Raw genomic sequence first — 16,198 nt, 5'->3', positions numbered from 1 at the left:
GACATTTGTTACAAAATAAACAAAATAATCTCCTTCATAACTTTACAATACAGAGATAAAGAGACATTTAATAGGGACACACACACATGACAAATATATACCAAATAACAAATACGAACCTTTTCTTTAATGTCCTGCAGGTTCTTTTCAGCTTCCTCCCTCCTCTGTTGTTCCTCCTGAAGTTTTGACGTCCAAGTTATTGGCCACTAAGAGATGGCAGACAAAGTACAAATACTTTGTTACTGTACTTCAGTATAATTTTTCAGTATCTTTACTTGAGTATTTTTCTGAGATCCTTTTACTTGTCACATTTTTAAACAAATATCTGTACTTTTGACTAATTATATTTTCAGAACAGGCTTGTTACTTTTTTTTTTTTTACGCACTGCTGAGGCGTCATTATTTTATATCACTGTGAGCCTTCAAATATCAAACTGATTTGAGCCAAGAGATCTCGCATAAAAAGAGATGACATGTGCCAAAGTCAGAGGTTAAAGTGGACCCCTAGTGTGGCATCTCTTCGTCTGAGCATCTGCTTTTTCCTTGCCACACATTGACCTACTTTGATGGGATTCCCGATCGTGCTTCAGTAAGAAACTTAGTTATATTTGTGCTGTGATGTGCATGTAGCGGCCGTTATGTTGTAAAACAGCGCTGATGGCAGCAGCTGGTTGCACAGCTTGGTATACTCGGCCAGAGGAGGAAAAATCTGTTGGTTGGTCACGTGACTCAGAGTTGCTTCACACAGTGCTCATTTATAAAGTGCTTTAAAAACCCAAACGTTTGAGTGCAGCTAGGCAAAAAAACAAACAGCACAAATGTAGTCAAATAAACTGATTTTTAGTTTTACTGTAGTTATTTTCCTCTCAGTTCTCGATTCTCTCACTAGTTAGCTAATGTTAGAGAATTGTGGATCAATATGATTGTCATTGTGTAAGATGATTAGATCTTTAGCAGAGTGATTACATCTTTAGGATGAATGCTGACTTCTGTTTCCTACACATACACATATCACTGATCACATCACATCAAAGGCTGCAGGGGAGGCTGGCTCTTTGGAGTTGTCTGGGATCAGGTGAAGAGCTTGCAGCTCCAAGACCCTGGTCCAATCAGCTCCCCTTGCAAGTTAAAATGGATCGAGCTCTGTCTTGCTTTGTTCACGGGAATAAGTCTCTAAACCAGCGGGGCTGCAAAGCGCAGACCTAACAGCTAACAACATAAACTAATGTAAGTCTATCAGCCACAAACAACCAACCACATGACGTCATGTACCAAATTGACAGAAGATGGCGCTTTTTCTAACACAGGTCTCTGTACATCTACTTAAGTACAGAATATCTCTACTTTTGTCACCTCTGGTGCCATTATTAGGATGAAGATTTGTGTCAGTGTGTGGGATTGTCCTCTTAAGGTTTTTCTTGTTAAATGGTGATTATGGGAAAGTGAATTTTGGGGTTTGTTATGGAGTAATACAAAACTAATATAACACATAGTGTAATGGATTACTTACTCCAGGTAATAAATAATGTAACACATTTTTACCAAAACAGAGACTGTGGTGACATTACTGAAGTAGTAATCTGATAATGATAAATGAAAACACACTGATGTTTTCACATTGTTTCTGCTTCATTCCTTTAATATCAATAGAGAGTTCTTTCTACTCAACCTTAGTAAATGCCCATAATGCACATAATGTCTGTGTGGTAACTGTGCAGTTTTTTTCTTTTTTCTGCATTATTTCAGATAGTTTTATTTTTAAATTAGGATTAATATTTTATCTCATTTCTGAAATTTCTATGACTCATTTCTCATTTCTCAGTCTCATTTCTATAACTCTGTGGTGGCATCTGTCATTTTTTACAGTGTTGTATGTTGGAGCAGCAGTTTATCGGCAGCTGAGAGGAAGAGGCTGGATAAACTCATCAGGAAGGCCAGCTCTGTTCTGGGATGCACCCTGGACCCAGTACAGGTGGTGGGAGACAGAAGGACTCTGGCCAAAATAACATCTCTGATGGACAGAGTCTCCCACCCCATGCATGTAAATGTTGCTGAACTGCAGAGCTCCTTCAGTGACAGACTGCTGCATCCTCGATGCATGAAGGATCGTTTCCGCAGGTCCTGCCTCCCTGCAGCTGTCAGACTGTACAATCAGAACTGCTCCCAACAAACATAGATGTTTACATCAATGCTGTAACTGCAATAAGTTAATTAACTGATTCGCACTACAACCTGGTTTGCCTCTTACCTGTAATTATTTTTATTTAATTTAATAACTGTACAGTTCTCTCTGTTTTTAGTAACCGTTGTCCTTAATGTAAATATGTAAGAAAAATTGTGTATGTTTCTGTTCTGTGTCCTGTGTACTGTTTGTTTGTATATTTGTCTTTTTGGCTGCTGTTACAACCAAATTTCCCCTTGTGGGACAATTAAAGGATTATTCTATTTTACTCTATTCTATTCTATTCTAAAAACAATGAACATCTTGATATTTAACTTGTTCGTGTTTATCTACTCACACGTGAAGTCTTATTCTTAGTTTGGGGAGAAGAGCTGCTGGTATTTTGTTTCTTTCTCCCTCTCAGAGGAACTTCAGCACCTTCGTCAGTCTGATCCTCTGGGCTTCTGTTGTTCTCTTTTTGAAATAAAAATAAATGAGAAGGAATGAAAATGAAAACATTGATTTATAGTAGAGGTAGGAAAAATTTATCAGTGACTTACTGTGTTTCTTCATTCTACATAAAAGGACAGCAGCTGATGAAATTAACAGCATGATGCAAAGAGCCAAACTAACAGCCAAACCGGTGATGACAGAGGAAGAACTGGATGGGACCTCAAAGAAATCCTCTGAAATGGTAAAAAAAAACAAAAAAAAACTAGAAATCTGGACTTCATATGTTCAAAAAGTCTTTCTATCATAAATGCAATAATATAATTTGAACCTGGAACATGTATGTGTGTCTCTCTGCTCCGGCTGATTTTCTTCTGTTGGACTCTGCAGGTGATGTTGTTGCTGTGTCTCTTCTCCACACTCACTCTGCTGCTGACAGTATAGAGGTCATCAGAACCTCTGAGGGTCTCTGTAGGTCCAGCAGAGAGGAGGTTTCCCTCACCGTCCAACCACAGCAGCTCAGGCTCTGGATACCAGCCTGCAGACTCACACTGTAACACCACTCCTCCTCTGTTTTTGTCAGTCCCTGATAAACTGATGACAGGTGAGGTGGCAGCATCGGATGCTGAGCAAAAGAAAACATGAAATTTAAAAGTCAAGGGGCATTAATGAAATTACAAGATGCAAAAACATACTTGTGTACCTGTAAAGCTAATAGAGTTCTGAATTCATAAATTTGGTCACTTACAAAGAAATGAAGAGTCTAAAATTTTTATGTTAGCTTAATTTTAATGGCGAGAAACTATTAAACAAAAAATCCAGAACAAAAAAAATGTCTACAGAATCAGTTTATTTCATTCCGACCTCTCCATCATGGGCAAGAACAAAGAGCTCTCAAATGATACCAGGGACAAGACTGCACAACACAAGACCATCAACAAGAAGATACTTACCAACAACTAGCTCGACAAAGGCTTCTTTTTTCATCTCCGGAATAAAGCATTTGTATGTCCCTGTATCATCAAATTTCACTTTGGAGATTTTCAGTGAAATATTTCCATACTTGAGTTCATCAACAAACACTGACGTCCTTCCTTTGAAAGAAGGATTTTTTAGTGTTTCGATTTCCTGACTGGCGCGTGAAACGTAGACAAAGTTAGGGTCAAGCGAAGATCTTGTCCACTCCAGTGTCTTTGCAGAAACATCGTATGCAGGTTCCAGATGACATGGCAAAATTACATCATCACCAGCTCTTGCCACCAGAGCCTGAGATGGACCAATCAACTGAGGCTGACCTGAAAACAAGTAATCATAATTCTTAAATAAGAAATGGCCAAAAGGAGGGATTTTTTTTTAGCATTATCTCACAATATTGTTTTAAATTGCTATTGCTAATGTCGTGTCTCTAACAAGCATCTTCTCTGATTCTAAAACCATTAAGATTATTGTTAGTGTCAGAGTATAGTGTATATATATTATATATCTATCCTATTTAAATACCTCTGCTGACAGAAACTGAAATGTGTTGGTTCATAAAAATAAAACAGTTCTGTATCCTGCCAGTGTTGCTTTGACTTCTTAAAACATGGATCTTAATGAAGGCACATATAAATAATTAAAATGTGTGCTTGAAATATGATAAAAAAAACAACATTTATTTATGTATGAATTACCATTACAGACATCCTTTAGGGGAATGATGAAGATCAGAACAGTGAAAGCTTTGAGCAGTGGCTGAGGAAACAGTCCGTTCTGCTGATGAGCCATCCTGCAGCTCTCAAAACAAATAGAAAACATTAATACAATAGAAACCACTGCTGACTGGACAATTCTGATTTGTGTTTCAGTAAAATAAGCTGCACAATTAAGACCAAATAAATTCCTTGGAGGAATTCTTGTCTGTCACAAAAATTATGCTTTTTTTTTTTCGTTGCAGTACTTCACTGAGTGTGGATCATCCTATCTATACTGTCTTATGGAATTACAGTAGGTTCACCTACTGTAATGGCACAGATACATCTAGTTTATAGATTCACCTTTTCCACCCACATAAAAGCTTTAGAACAACTTAAACTTGGACTATATTCTTCAAACCCAGTTTGACTCCAAAGTTTTAACAGTTTTTTAGACAGAAGCTACACGTCACATTAATAATAACATTAAATTTAAAAGACAACATACCTGTTGACTGTGCTCTCTCTCTGCAACTTACTGAATGACTGTTAAAGAAAAACAAGTACAAATGATCAGTGATAGTTTCACTTACAGCGTGAACTTTGAGCCTGTTACTAAGTAACACTTAAGTTTCATAAACACTGCGGCAACAATAAAAAAAACACTGTTGGTGAGGACTGTTCCTTTGTTTCTGTTTATCTTATCAAGTTCATAAAGAATGTGTAGTTGTTTGGTGTATTTTATGCTGCACGGGGCAGATTTGTTGATATATCTCCTACAATCTTATAAAAATGTAAGTGAAAGTAAGAGTTAAACAGTGAAAAACAAAAGAAAGAAAGCTCTTGATGATGAAAAGGAAAAAATAAATAAATAAAAGAATGCTTGGACACTGCTTGCATAATGGACAGGTTTTTGACGGGGCTCCCACACAAACGCAAAGCAGGAGATGAAACATCACCAAATATGTTTCCAAACCAACCTTTCAAGCCAAAGACTAGAAAATATGGTGAAGCACATCTTCCCTTTGGCTTCACCTGCACAAGTGCCAAGGTAGGTCTCTGCAACAGAATTACTTTCCCCTGCGTCGGGAGCACGCGCTGGACTCTCCAAGTCACGGACAAACAGTATCCCACATTCTTGATTTTTAGTTCAAACACTTGTTGTAATAACTAACTACTCCTGACATTTTGGAGATGTTTGCTCTTTATACAGTAAAGTTACAGCGGGATACAAATAATATCAGGCTGATCCTGCCACGATTTGTTCCCCCTGTCTAAATCACGGACAAACAGTATCCAACAGTTGTTTATGTTTTTAACCTCTTAAGTCCCAACGCCCCCTGATACGGGGGCAAAAGGCAGGAGATTGGGTAGGCTTGGGGCTTAAGAGGTTACCCATTTTGCACAGAGAGGCTTTTTTTTTTTAAATGTATTGATAGCAATGTTGAAGATTATTACACAGGGAAAAAACAACTACATGTAAAATAATTACACGATGACGGCCTCTGCCTTTCTAAATGGAGGGACAGTAACTGCATGTGTATATGTAAGCAAGTAAAAACTGCAGATAGAGACAAAATACTGTTAATCTTACTATCTGCCATTGTAGAAATTCATCTCATGTAAACAATAACGTGGCGCACAGCGTGGCGTGAAAAAAGGCACATACCTTTGACGTTGCATAGCGAACTCTGTATTCCTCGTCCACACGTAAACGAAAAAACTGAGTTTTCAAAAATCTCCACCCTGGCAGAAAAATCTCAGGTTTTAGTGACCGAAAACGCCGTTCACGTGTGGACGAAAGGTGCAAACGCATGGAAAATTCTGTGTGTGTGTGTGTGTGTGTGTGTGGGGGGGGGGGGGGGGGGGGGGGGGGGGGGATTGTAAAGGAAGGGGGGCCTAACAAAAAAAGTTTGGGAACCACTGATCCAACCCATGGAAGTTCATTTCTAGAGTCTAGATAGCATAAAACTTGTTATGCACACCGTTATTTTCTCCAATTTATTGGATTCATAACAAATTTCACATAGCTGTCATTCCATGTGAGTTAGAGAAGTTAGAAAAACAATTTAATCAGAATTTTGATTCATCTGTTAAAGTCTTGTGATGTTTCTAATTTTCAGGTGCAGCTACTCTTCATGTGACTCCTAATAGACTCCAACACTTTCAATTCAAGTTGTTATCTTTTGATTGTGAGAGCCCTGATGGTTCTACTGAAGTAGTGATGCCTGAATCATGAACGAATCGTTCAATACTCGAGAATCACTTTACTGACTCATGAATCATGATTCACAAGCCCAACTGACTCACTGACTCATCCCTGTTGCTGTTAGCAGCAATATATCTAGCTTATAATTAAAATTGTGGAGAAAAACACAACATCCAGTATCTTAACAAACAGTATCTTTCTGCTCTGAACTGGAAGAAAAAACCCTGAGTAGAAGCTCTCATCAAGAAAATAGCTCCTCAGTTCACAGTAGCATCGCTCTGCTAACATGCTAACAGCACATTTGAGCTACTCACCCCCTCCTTTCCTGTGCTGAATCGTAAGCGTAAGTGAATCACTCACTCACTCACTCACTCACCCCCTCCCTCCTGGCTCACAGCTAGGGCTGGGTATCGTCACTGATTTCTAGAATCGATTCAATTCCGATTCACAAGGTCCCGAATCGATTCGATCCACGATTCGATTTAATTCGATTCGATTCACTTCGATTTGAATATGGGAAATTTTGACAGTCAGAAATATTATAATTCAGATCAGTACATTTATATATTTTTGTATCTATAAAAAGGAAGCTGACACACGCAAGACTTTATCAAAGGTGTAAGCATCACAGCAGATGCCTTTGTGTCAAAGTAGCTGAAGATAAAACACAGAAAAACATGAAGGTGATTTTCCTGGCCTGGGATTTTATAAAAATATTCTGCAGTACATCAAAAATGAAAGAAAACCATTAATCAACACATGAACGTTACCTCTGAAGTTACAGCGGTTTTATTAGAGACACGGCTGAGCGTTTTGCATTTTGCATAATTTTAAAAAGTTTAAATTTGTTCAGTATTGAACGGCAGAAATTAGGTTTTCTTTTCGGAAGTATATAAAACGAAAAAAAAAAACGTCGGCCGACAGCGCTGTAAACAACGATAGACTTGTGCGAGAGAAAGAGAGAGAGAAAAGAGAGGGGGGAGAGAGAGAGAGAGAGAGAGAGCTGTGCATGGTGGTCGAAGCAAAACAGTAAAAGTCAGAGTGAATTCATGACGATGTTTATGTGAAGCTAGTTTGGATCTTCTTTTGCTGCTGGTTCAGTCAATATTGTTTGGAGAGAGATCAAACTAACAGCTTTAGAATCAGCACAAAAAGGGCGTGAACACAAAGCGCGGACCCGCTGACAGATCAGAATCAGCAAGCTGTCGGCTTTCAGCCCCGACCGTGAGAAAGGCGACATCTAACTGACTCTGATCCGCGGGTCGCGCTGTGTGTTTAAGTCTTTGTGCAGAATCCGTGTTCCTGCTCTCATTTACTGTTTTAGCTGTTTGGTGGTTGTTGAAATTTTGTGAGATTTCACCTGAGATTCTGGCATTTCGGGCAAAATAAATTTATATTAAAAAATCGATTCAGGATTTTAATGAATCGATTTTACGTTATCCAAGCCAGAATCGATTTTAATCGATAAATCGATTATAAAAACCCACCCCTACTCACAGCTTCTTCTTCTTCTTGGTTTGTAACCAATGTTAAGGCGCATTACCGCCCCCTGGCTCACAGCTCAGTGGACATTTAGATGAGAAAATATATATTTGACACATTTAAGGAAAATACTAATAAAATAAAAAATAAACAAAATAAATGTTTATTAAGCAATTGTGATAGGAAATTGCTTAATTTTAGAAATGTTTTTGCTCTTTTTTGCTCTATAAAATAGCTGTTTTCTTTTAGAATCATTCATCTTAGCAGTAGGATTTACATGAAAAGAGATACAAATTAAGTTTGAGTGAAAATGTACATTTTTTGCACTCTCTGGTCAACTGACTCAGTGAATCAAATGACTCAAAAAACCCAATTCACTTTGGTGAGTGACTCATTAAAACTCGATTCAGTAAAAAGAATCAAATTTACCATCACTATACTGAACTGAGAGGAGAACCTCTGAGGAAAAGTTAAAACATTTTAGTCCAGCGTGTAACAGTAAAAGAAATTCCTCTTCATGCACAATTACTCAAACTTATCTAACAGACAGTGCAGAGTACTGGTGTGAGGTTAAAGAGGGTCAGAGAAGCAACAGTGTCAACATTACCATAACTGGTAAGTTCATCATATTTGTGAAATTAGTACATGGCTCACTCTAACCCCATTTACCCGCCCCTGTTGCTTGTCATGTGTTACGATGTGAACATTCATGTGTTTTTGTGCTGAGGAGTTTTTGTTTTCAGTTCTCTTACTGATCCCCTGCCAGGAGCTCAGTCTGAGTAGAGTTCTGTTTTTCTCCACTGCACTATTGTGTTGTACATTTTGTTGTTTTTCTTTAATGCTACCTGTTCTGACCTGTTATGATGTTATTTTTGTGCCACTATTCTGAGCTCACGTAAAAAAAAAAAAAACTGCAGGTGCAAGTGTTGCATTTTGAGAAGAGATTTATTTTGAGCGAAGAAAAGCTAAATTTGAGTGAACAAAATTCATTGCTGCGTCCAAAAAATGTATTTCAGTGTTTGCTATTATTCACACACACACACAACAGCAGCCCCTCTCGCTCAGTTGTTGTATTTGCGCTTGCTCGCAATGTGTTGCTCGCGCTCTCAACATTTCTGCCCGTGCGCGTTCAACTCTTTCTCTACACCGTTATATTTGTGCCACAAAACCAGCCAATCACAGACTTGGATGCAAAAAAAATCTGATTGGCTGTTTTGGTCTCCAATCAGCTTGAAATGACGAAATGCAATATCCCAGAATCCATTTCGTCCAAAACTCAAACGAGGAAGTGGCGGAGGAGCACAGAGTGGCGGAGTTTGAAATATTACTCTTTCTGGGTCACAAAATAAACTTTTAAGATATTTTCATATGAGAATGGTGCTGTGTAAACTTCAAATACCTGCTCGATTTATCAAGACATCACATATTTGCATAAGTGCTCTAACGTTTTCTGCGTTCTGAGTTTTGGACGAAATGGATTCTGGGATATTGCATTTTGTCATTTCGAGCTGATTGGAGACCAAAACAGCCAATCAGATTTTTTTGCATCCAAGTCTGTGATTGGCTGGTTTTGTGGCACAAATATAACGGTGTACAGAAAGAGTTGAGCGCGCACGGGCAGAAATGTTGAGAGCGCAAGCAACACATTGCGAGCAAGCGCAAGTGCAAAAACTGAGCGAGAAGGGCTGCTATTGTGTGTGTGTGTGGATAATAGCAAACACTGAAATACATTTTTTGCACGTGCGCTCAGAATAGTGGCACAAAAATAACGCCATAATCTGTCTCCCCAATGTGATGTTTGTGTAATGTATGTATGGTTGGAAGGGGTCCAATTTCACTGCAGGCAACTACAAGTTACAAATAGAGGCTCAATCATCATCATCACATAATGTAGTACAAAATTGATTTGTCATTTAGGCATTTTTAGAATATATATATTTTTGAAAAGGTTTAACCTTGCAGCATTTAAGTTTAATGTATCACAAGATCTAATTCAGTATAAAGTAAAATCTTTACTGATGGTGAAATATCATATAAGCAACATCACACACACTCCATTTATCTCTTTCTCCCAAATGCACACATACATCACATATTCAAAGCCTGGATATTTCAGTTTCAATTGTATACATATTTTATATGTTCTGTTGTGTTCACTGTGTTCATCATGTTGACGTTTTCAGTGTTGGCGCAGTTTGTATATTAAATGTGCTCATTGATGAATCAGATGTTGATGCGAAAATTGTTTCACTCACACATCCATATAAATCACTCTTGGGGCTCCCTGGTGGTCACATGGCTCCATAATATAATTGACAAAAACACAAGAATTGCACGCATTAGCCTACAATTACAAAATGGTTGAACCTGATGGATTAAAATAAAAATTTTCAAATATCACTACTTTTCTTAAAAAAAAAATGCTGACAATACAGACTCCATGGTTTTATACTACAAGAGTATTACAAGAGAGATGTGGTGTGTCGAAATGGTGCAAAATGCATCAGCAGATGATGGATGATATGTAAGAGTAAAAGACACTGGATTAAAAAAAAAGCAGATTGTTGCAGGCAATCTATAACACAATGATCGTGATATTAAAAAACCCTTAGACCCGAAGTGGGTGTAAGCATGAACTGTGAGGCTTTGGGCTAGTGCTCTCGCCCATTGAGCACTATTTTCTTTCCTTTGAACGCAGAAAAGTGAGCTCTATAGCTTTGTGTGACAAACTACAGAACAAACCCGATGAGTCTCAAACTTAAAATCAGTCAAACACCTCCAAATATTCATATACGAAAATTCTACAAACATGCTTTATCTTCAGTTGTTTCAAACAGCTGGGCTTCTGAGTTTGTATCAAGCAGTCATTTTCAGATGAGAAACCGAAACAATTCATGTGAGTTGACTCCACCCACTCTGTAACCAGCAGACTAATCAGCAGCTGTGTTTTATCTCTATTTGGCAAATATATTAAAGAAAAGCACAAAGGGTCAGCCAAGGCTGGAGGTGAAACTGATCAAACACTCACCAAGGAACACAGATCAGCTTAGACTATGACCTTTTATTTTAAAATGAACCTGCTCCATAGTGTAACTTAAGCACATAACTAAAACTGAAAGCTCATAGTTCCTTTAAGTCAGGTGCAGGTCTCTGATTCCAAGAACAGTTCTTTACAAACATCAATACAGCTTTTCTCACACTTTGCTGCTACATTTGGAGCTTTGTGGGAGCTTTTAACAACTGACAGACATTTGTTATCTTGTATGTGCTCACAATTTGACAGAGAAACAACAGTCTGACTTTATTCAGTAACATGTAGAAAATATCCCTTTGTTTTTTACTACAGTTTTAGTGTTTTGTTATAAGGTTCTTGTTTGTTTCTTCTCCGATTCAAAAACAAAACAAACAATAAAGAAACCAAATAAAGAAAAAGGCTTACCACAGACAAAGACCCCAGACTCCGACACAGTGATCCAAGCTATCGCTGTCAAAGTGGCTGGAGCCGAGCAGGAAACAAAAAGTGAGACAAGTATGAACGAGTCACTGCAAACCAGACACTTCGGTCGGATCACTTTCTAACATTCATCGGTCTATTTATCAGATAAACACTGAGCATGACAAACACAGAGACAGTTGACCTTGATTGCATACTGCATCAGATCAGTACAGACCATGTGTAAAAAAGAGGAGGAGCTAAAAATGGTTTCTGCAGTTTCTTATTACTTATTACTTTCAACAAGGAGCTCATGTTTTTGGTAGCATTTGTATTTCATCAAAGTACATCAAAGTGTAAATACCCACAGTGTGTAATTCCTGTATATATGTATATATATCTATCTATCTATCTATCTATCTATATATATATATATATAGTGTATTATATATGTGCATGTGTTTGAGTTATGTTTTTCTCTTTCTTTTGTTCTTAGCTCCTTCTATAATGGATTACATATAACTAAGAGGCTGTACCTTGATCCTGTTGCCAGGCAGCTGATCACCACAGTTATAAAATTCTGCAGCCAGGCAGCAGTGAGCTGCTTTATTAAACTCTGGCCTTTTATAACATGAAAACATGACAATGTTTACTGGTCAGTAGGGGGCCCCATAGGGCCTGTTCATGCTCACACTACCATATAATGCTTAATCTCATGTAAAGTTTCACCCCTTGCTCTTTTTCCATCGCCATCTCATTTGTCTTTGCTTTATTAATTGTAATAGTTTCTCCAGTGATCAAAACACTGAATTATCCAAACAACATGTTTGCCTTAGCTTTTCTTATTGCCGTGTTTTTAGATTCCTGTGAATAACAACAGCACCATACTTTCCTATTGTGGAAATTCTGCTGACATCTTCAGCTACAGAAACTGTGAAATTCTGCAAAATTCTCCCAATTTTCTGCATATTTTTTACTTGCAATTCAACATTTTGTCACAAAGCAGATGCTTTAATGCTAGTTATAGTACTTTGTGGTACCGAAATTTAAAAATAGGATTTTTAAAAACAATAATGTAAAATTTAAAATCCTTTGTGATCATCATGACATCAAGGTTTCACAAACAAGAGACAAGAGATAGGTTGCTTCTTGTCTGTAGAAGATGATGATATGCAAATGAAGCACATTTGAGGATATTGGAGACCATGAAGAAATTATTGAAGGGCCGTGTGCTCAAAGTTAAAAAGGGGCACATAGTATGGGCAGAAATCTGTGCCATCAGAAACTGAAATTGAATAAGTTAAATTTGAATTGCTCGGATTGAATTTGAATTGTAACTTGAATAAATGCTTTTAAAAACTGAATATGAATTAGCCTAATTTGAAATTCAATTTATTGGTTTGAAAATGATCATCACCAAATTGAAATTTAATTTTATATTTTGAAAATGAATTCATTTGCTTTGAAACTATATTTTATACTTTAAAAATTTAGCTCTCGAATAATTTCAGATTCACTTCTCACCAGTTTCAGTTCTACAATTCAGTTATTTGGGACTTACATCCGGTTCCGGTTCAAGCGCAGATTAATAGAACTACGTTTTACTAGCGGACCAAAAGTGTTACTGACGGGGATCTACAGCGTCTTGAGCTGGATTAAAACTTCAGAAGTCATTCGTCATGTCGAATGACCAGCAGATAAACTCTCAGGTTGGTAATAAATGTATTACATGTATAAGAACAAGCGTCATGTTAACAAATGATAGCCGTACAGTAACCTTCATGCTTATTGAGCTGTTAGCTAAAAACGCTAATTTAGCGTAGTTTGCCCTGGATTCAGCTTTGACAAACAAATATGATCGACTGTTTCTAGTAGAATTCCAAAGTTGTCATCTTGTACCCTCTCAGAGCCCTGTATGCTTGCAGAGACCCCTACAGTAGGGAAACATGCAAAACGGTGTCCAAACCTTTGTATTTTAGCTTTATTTATGTCTTACACAGCATCCCAACTCTTTAGCTAACTTAATAACTTAAGTAAATAGTTAGTCTAATTCATTAGTGCAGCAGGGGAAGGGGATGCCATAAGGCTTTATTAGACATTTGTAAGTGATGACAGAAACGTGCGACCTTTAGCTCCTCACTGACTCGTTTCTTAATTCTGGGGACAAATTGGCTGGGGTTTCACAACCTGTTGGGGCTGTGTGTGGGGATGCATTTATGACTTATAATGACATGTAGTGTCTGCACTATACTCATTGGTGACGGGAGTTGGTCCATCACTGACTCTGGTGAGGTGGAGACAGCAGGGCCTTCTTAGAAGGATCTGCCGCTTCCAGCGGTTCACTTCATAAGAGATTTCCCTGTAGAACAGTCTTGTGACAACACTCTATGCTCAACCTTTGACCAAGTTATGAAATGGTTATCAAAATGGTGCCACATATACATTTGGTGCAATTAGCAGGCAAGGAGCATTGGGCTGTAGACAGGGGAGCTGAAAAACTGCCAACACAAACATTGTGTTCAATACTACATTGACAAGCGTCGGTTCACTTTTCTGCTTCAGCATAATTCAAGCATAAATGTTTACGCAAATTTAAATAAGTGTGTAATTGTCCAAATTGTCAAAAACAAAATTAAAAAAAGACAATGAAGGAATTATTAAAATAATTTTATTTCACATTAACAATATTGCACACAAAAATGTGTATGCTGCAGACTGAATGAGAAACACAGCAAGGAGTTGTTAATTAATTTTGTTGATGCAATTGTTAGGTGGTTTCCTAATTACTCCATAAACAGTACAATAAAACAGGTAACAACTGCTAACATGAGAAATGACAGGAGGATGCTTTGATAAATTGTTAGTAAGTATTTATTTTCTGTAATAGCTAAAACAATCACGGTAGACTCACTTTTAATGAGCACTTTCAGATTACCTTGCCAAAAAGGAGTATAACAAAACAATAACCAAGCATTCATCAGTCTAAGGAGCTTGTAAAGAAAAGCGTCTGGACTTTCTTGAAAACATTTCACCTCTTATTCGAGAAGCTTCATCAGTTCTAAAAGTTTGAGGCAGGTAAAATTAATGAGTACTCACGTTACTTAAAATATCTTAATCTAAGAAGATTGAAGACAACATACTGAAAATTATGTTGTACAACAAATGCTTAAAGCTGTATAGGATATCTATGATGTCTATCTATGCTTTCTATGAAAGCAACAAAGTAGGGAAAATGTGTTTGTTTGTCAGTGTTCTTGTCTTTGTCTTTGTTTTGTCTACAGAAACAAACAACCTCCGGTAAACCAGAAGTGAGTGCTGGAGCACAGAAGAAAAGAGAAGTAGTAACCATGTGTCTATTCAATAGAGTGCCACACCCTGTGTGCAAAAGAGGGTATTACAATATCTTTTAAAGAAGAGTGAGTTAGTGCCAACTAGTGGTAGGATTGAAATACAGTGGCTTGCAAAATCATTCGGCCCCTTGAACTTTTCCACATTTTGTCACATTACAGCCACAAACATGAATCAATTTTATTGGAATTCCACGTGAAAGACCAACACAAAGTGGTGTACACGTGAGAAGTGGAACGAAAATCATACATGATTCCAAACATTTTTTACAAATAAATAACTGAATAATAATAATAATAATAATAATAATAATAATAATAATAATAATAATGATACATTTTATTTATAGGTGCCTTTCAGACCCTCAAGGTCACCTTACAGTAGCACGTAAACAACACCATAAAACATAAGAAAAATGTATATATAGCAAACATGGTAGATAAAATTTAGACATAAACAGTCATAAAAGTATAAAAGCAAATATAAAAACTGAGCAAGGTAAAACTGGTCTAAGACAGATCAGGTGTATGCAATTCTAAACAGATGGGTTTTGAGTAGTGATTTAAAAGTGGTGAGACAGTGTGTGTTCCGTAGAGCAAGTGGAAGTGCATTCCAAAGTCTCGGGGCAGAACAACTTTGCCATTAAGTTTAAGAAAGTTGTGAGTAAACCAGACCTTGATTTCACTTAAACAGTCAGAAATGGATGTGGGTGGGAGAGTAGCTGTGGGTTTGGAGGATAGGTAGAGCTGGGTGTCATCTGCATAGCAGTGAAACTGGATGTTATGCTTCCTAAAAATATTACCTAGGGGTAGGAGATAGATGATAAAAAGTAAAGGACCCAGGACAGAGCCTTGGGGTACACCGGAATTAACTGGATTAGATACTGATCTGTGAGGGAGTAATTGAACAAACTGTGAGCAGCCAGAGAGATAAGAAGTAAACCAGGCGAGTACTGTACCATTGATGCCAATAGATGCTAATCTGTGAAGGAGGATGCGGTGGGAGATATTCTCCTTGACCTTACAGCAGCTTTCGATACTGAGGATGGATATAAGGCCAGAATTAGCTGCAAGCAAAAGATCATTGGTGATTTTTACTAGGGCTGTTTCTGTACTGTGACATGAACGGAAGACAGACTGAAACTGTTCATACAAGTTATTTCCAATGAGATGATGATGAACCTGTGCAGCCACTATCTTTTCAAGAATTTTTGCTAGGAAAGGGAGATTTGAAATTGGCCTGAAATTATTTAGATTGGAGGGATCTGAACCATTCTTTTTCAGTATTGGAGTTATTATTGCAGTTTTAAGAGAAGAAGGAACAGAACCAGATATAAGAGAGGAGTGTACGATATTAGCAATCAATGGGGCAAGAGACGGGAATGAGAGTTTAACAAGATTTGTTGGCAGTGGATCACGTTTACATGATGATGAAGGTCAAGG

The 16,198-nt window shown here is 37.6% G+C and overlaps 1 protein-coding gene across 1 annotated transcript in view; it reads right to left on the bottom strand.

Moving 5' to 3' along the window:
- The window catches only part of LOC118455851 (uncharacterized), a 50,897-nt gene extending 46,514 nt beyond the window's left edge, over positions 1-4,383 (bottom strand). The window contains exons 1-6 of the mRNA XM_087838188.1: positions 4,285-4,383; positions 3,565-3,906; positions 2,943-3,236; positions 2,722-2,847; positions 2,520-2,635; positions 120-206 (exon numbers count right to left, since the gene is read on the bottom strand). Of these exons, the coding sequence (XP_087694314.1) occupies positions 120-206; positions 2,520-2,635; positions 2,722-2,847; positions 2,943-3,236; positions 3,565-3,906; positions 4,285-4,378 (1,059 nt within the window). The 5' untranslated portion in view covers positions 4,379-4,383. The remainder of the gene's footprint in view (positions 1-119; positions 207-2,519; positions 2,636-2,721; positions 2,848-2,942; positions 3,237-3,564; positions 3,907-4,284) is intronic.
- Positions 4,384-16,198: the final 11,815 nt, after the last annotated feature.

The sequence above is a fragment of the Neolamprologus brichardi genome, chromosome 3 (genome assembly GCF_056152115.1).
Source record: "Neolamprologus brichardi isolate AB-2024 chromosome 3, ASM5615211v1, whole genome shotgun sequence".
NCBI lineage: Eukaryota > Metazoa > Chordata > Actinopteri > Cichliformes > Cichlidae > Neolamprologus > Neolamprologus brichardi.
Note: the sequence above shows the minus strand (reverse complement) of the source record. Positions and strands in the feature narration are given on the sequence as shown.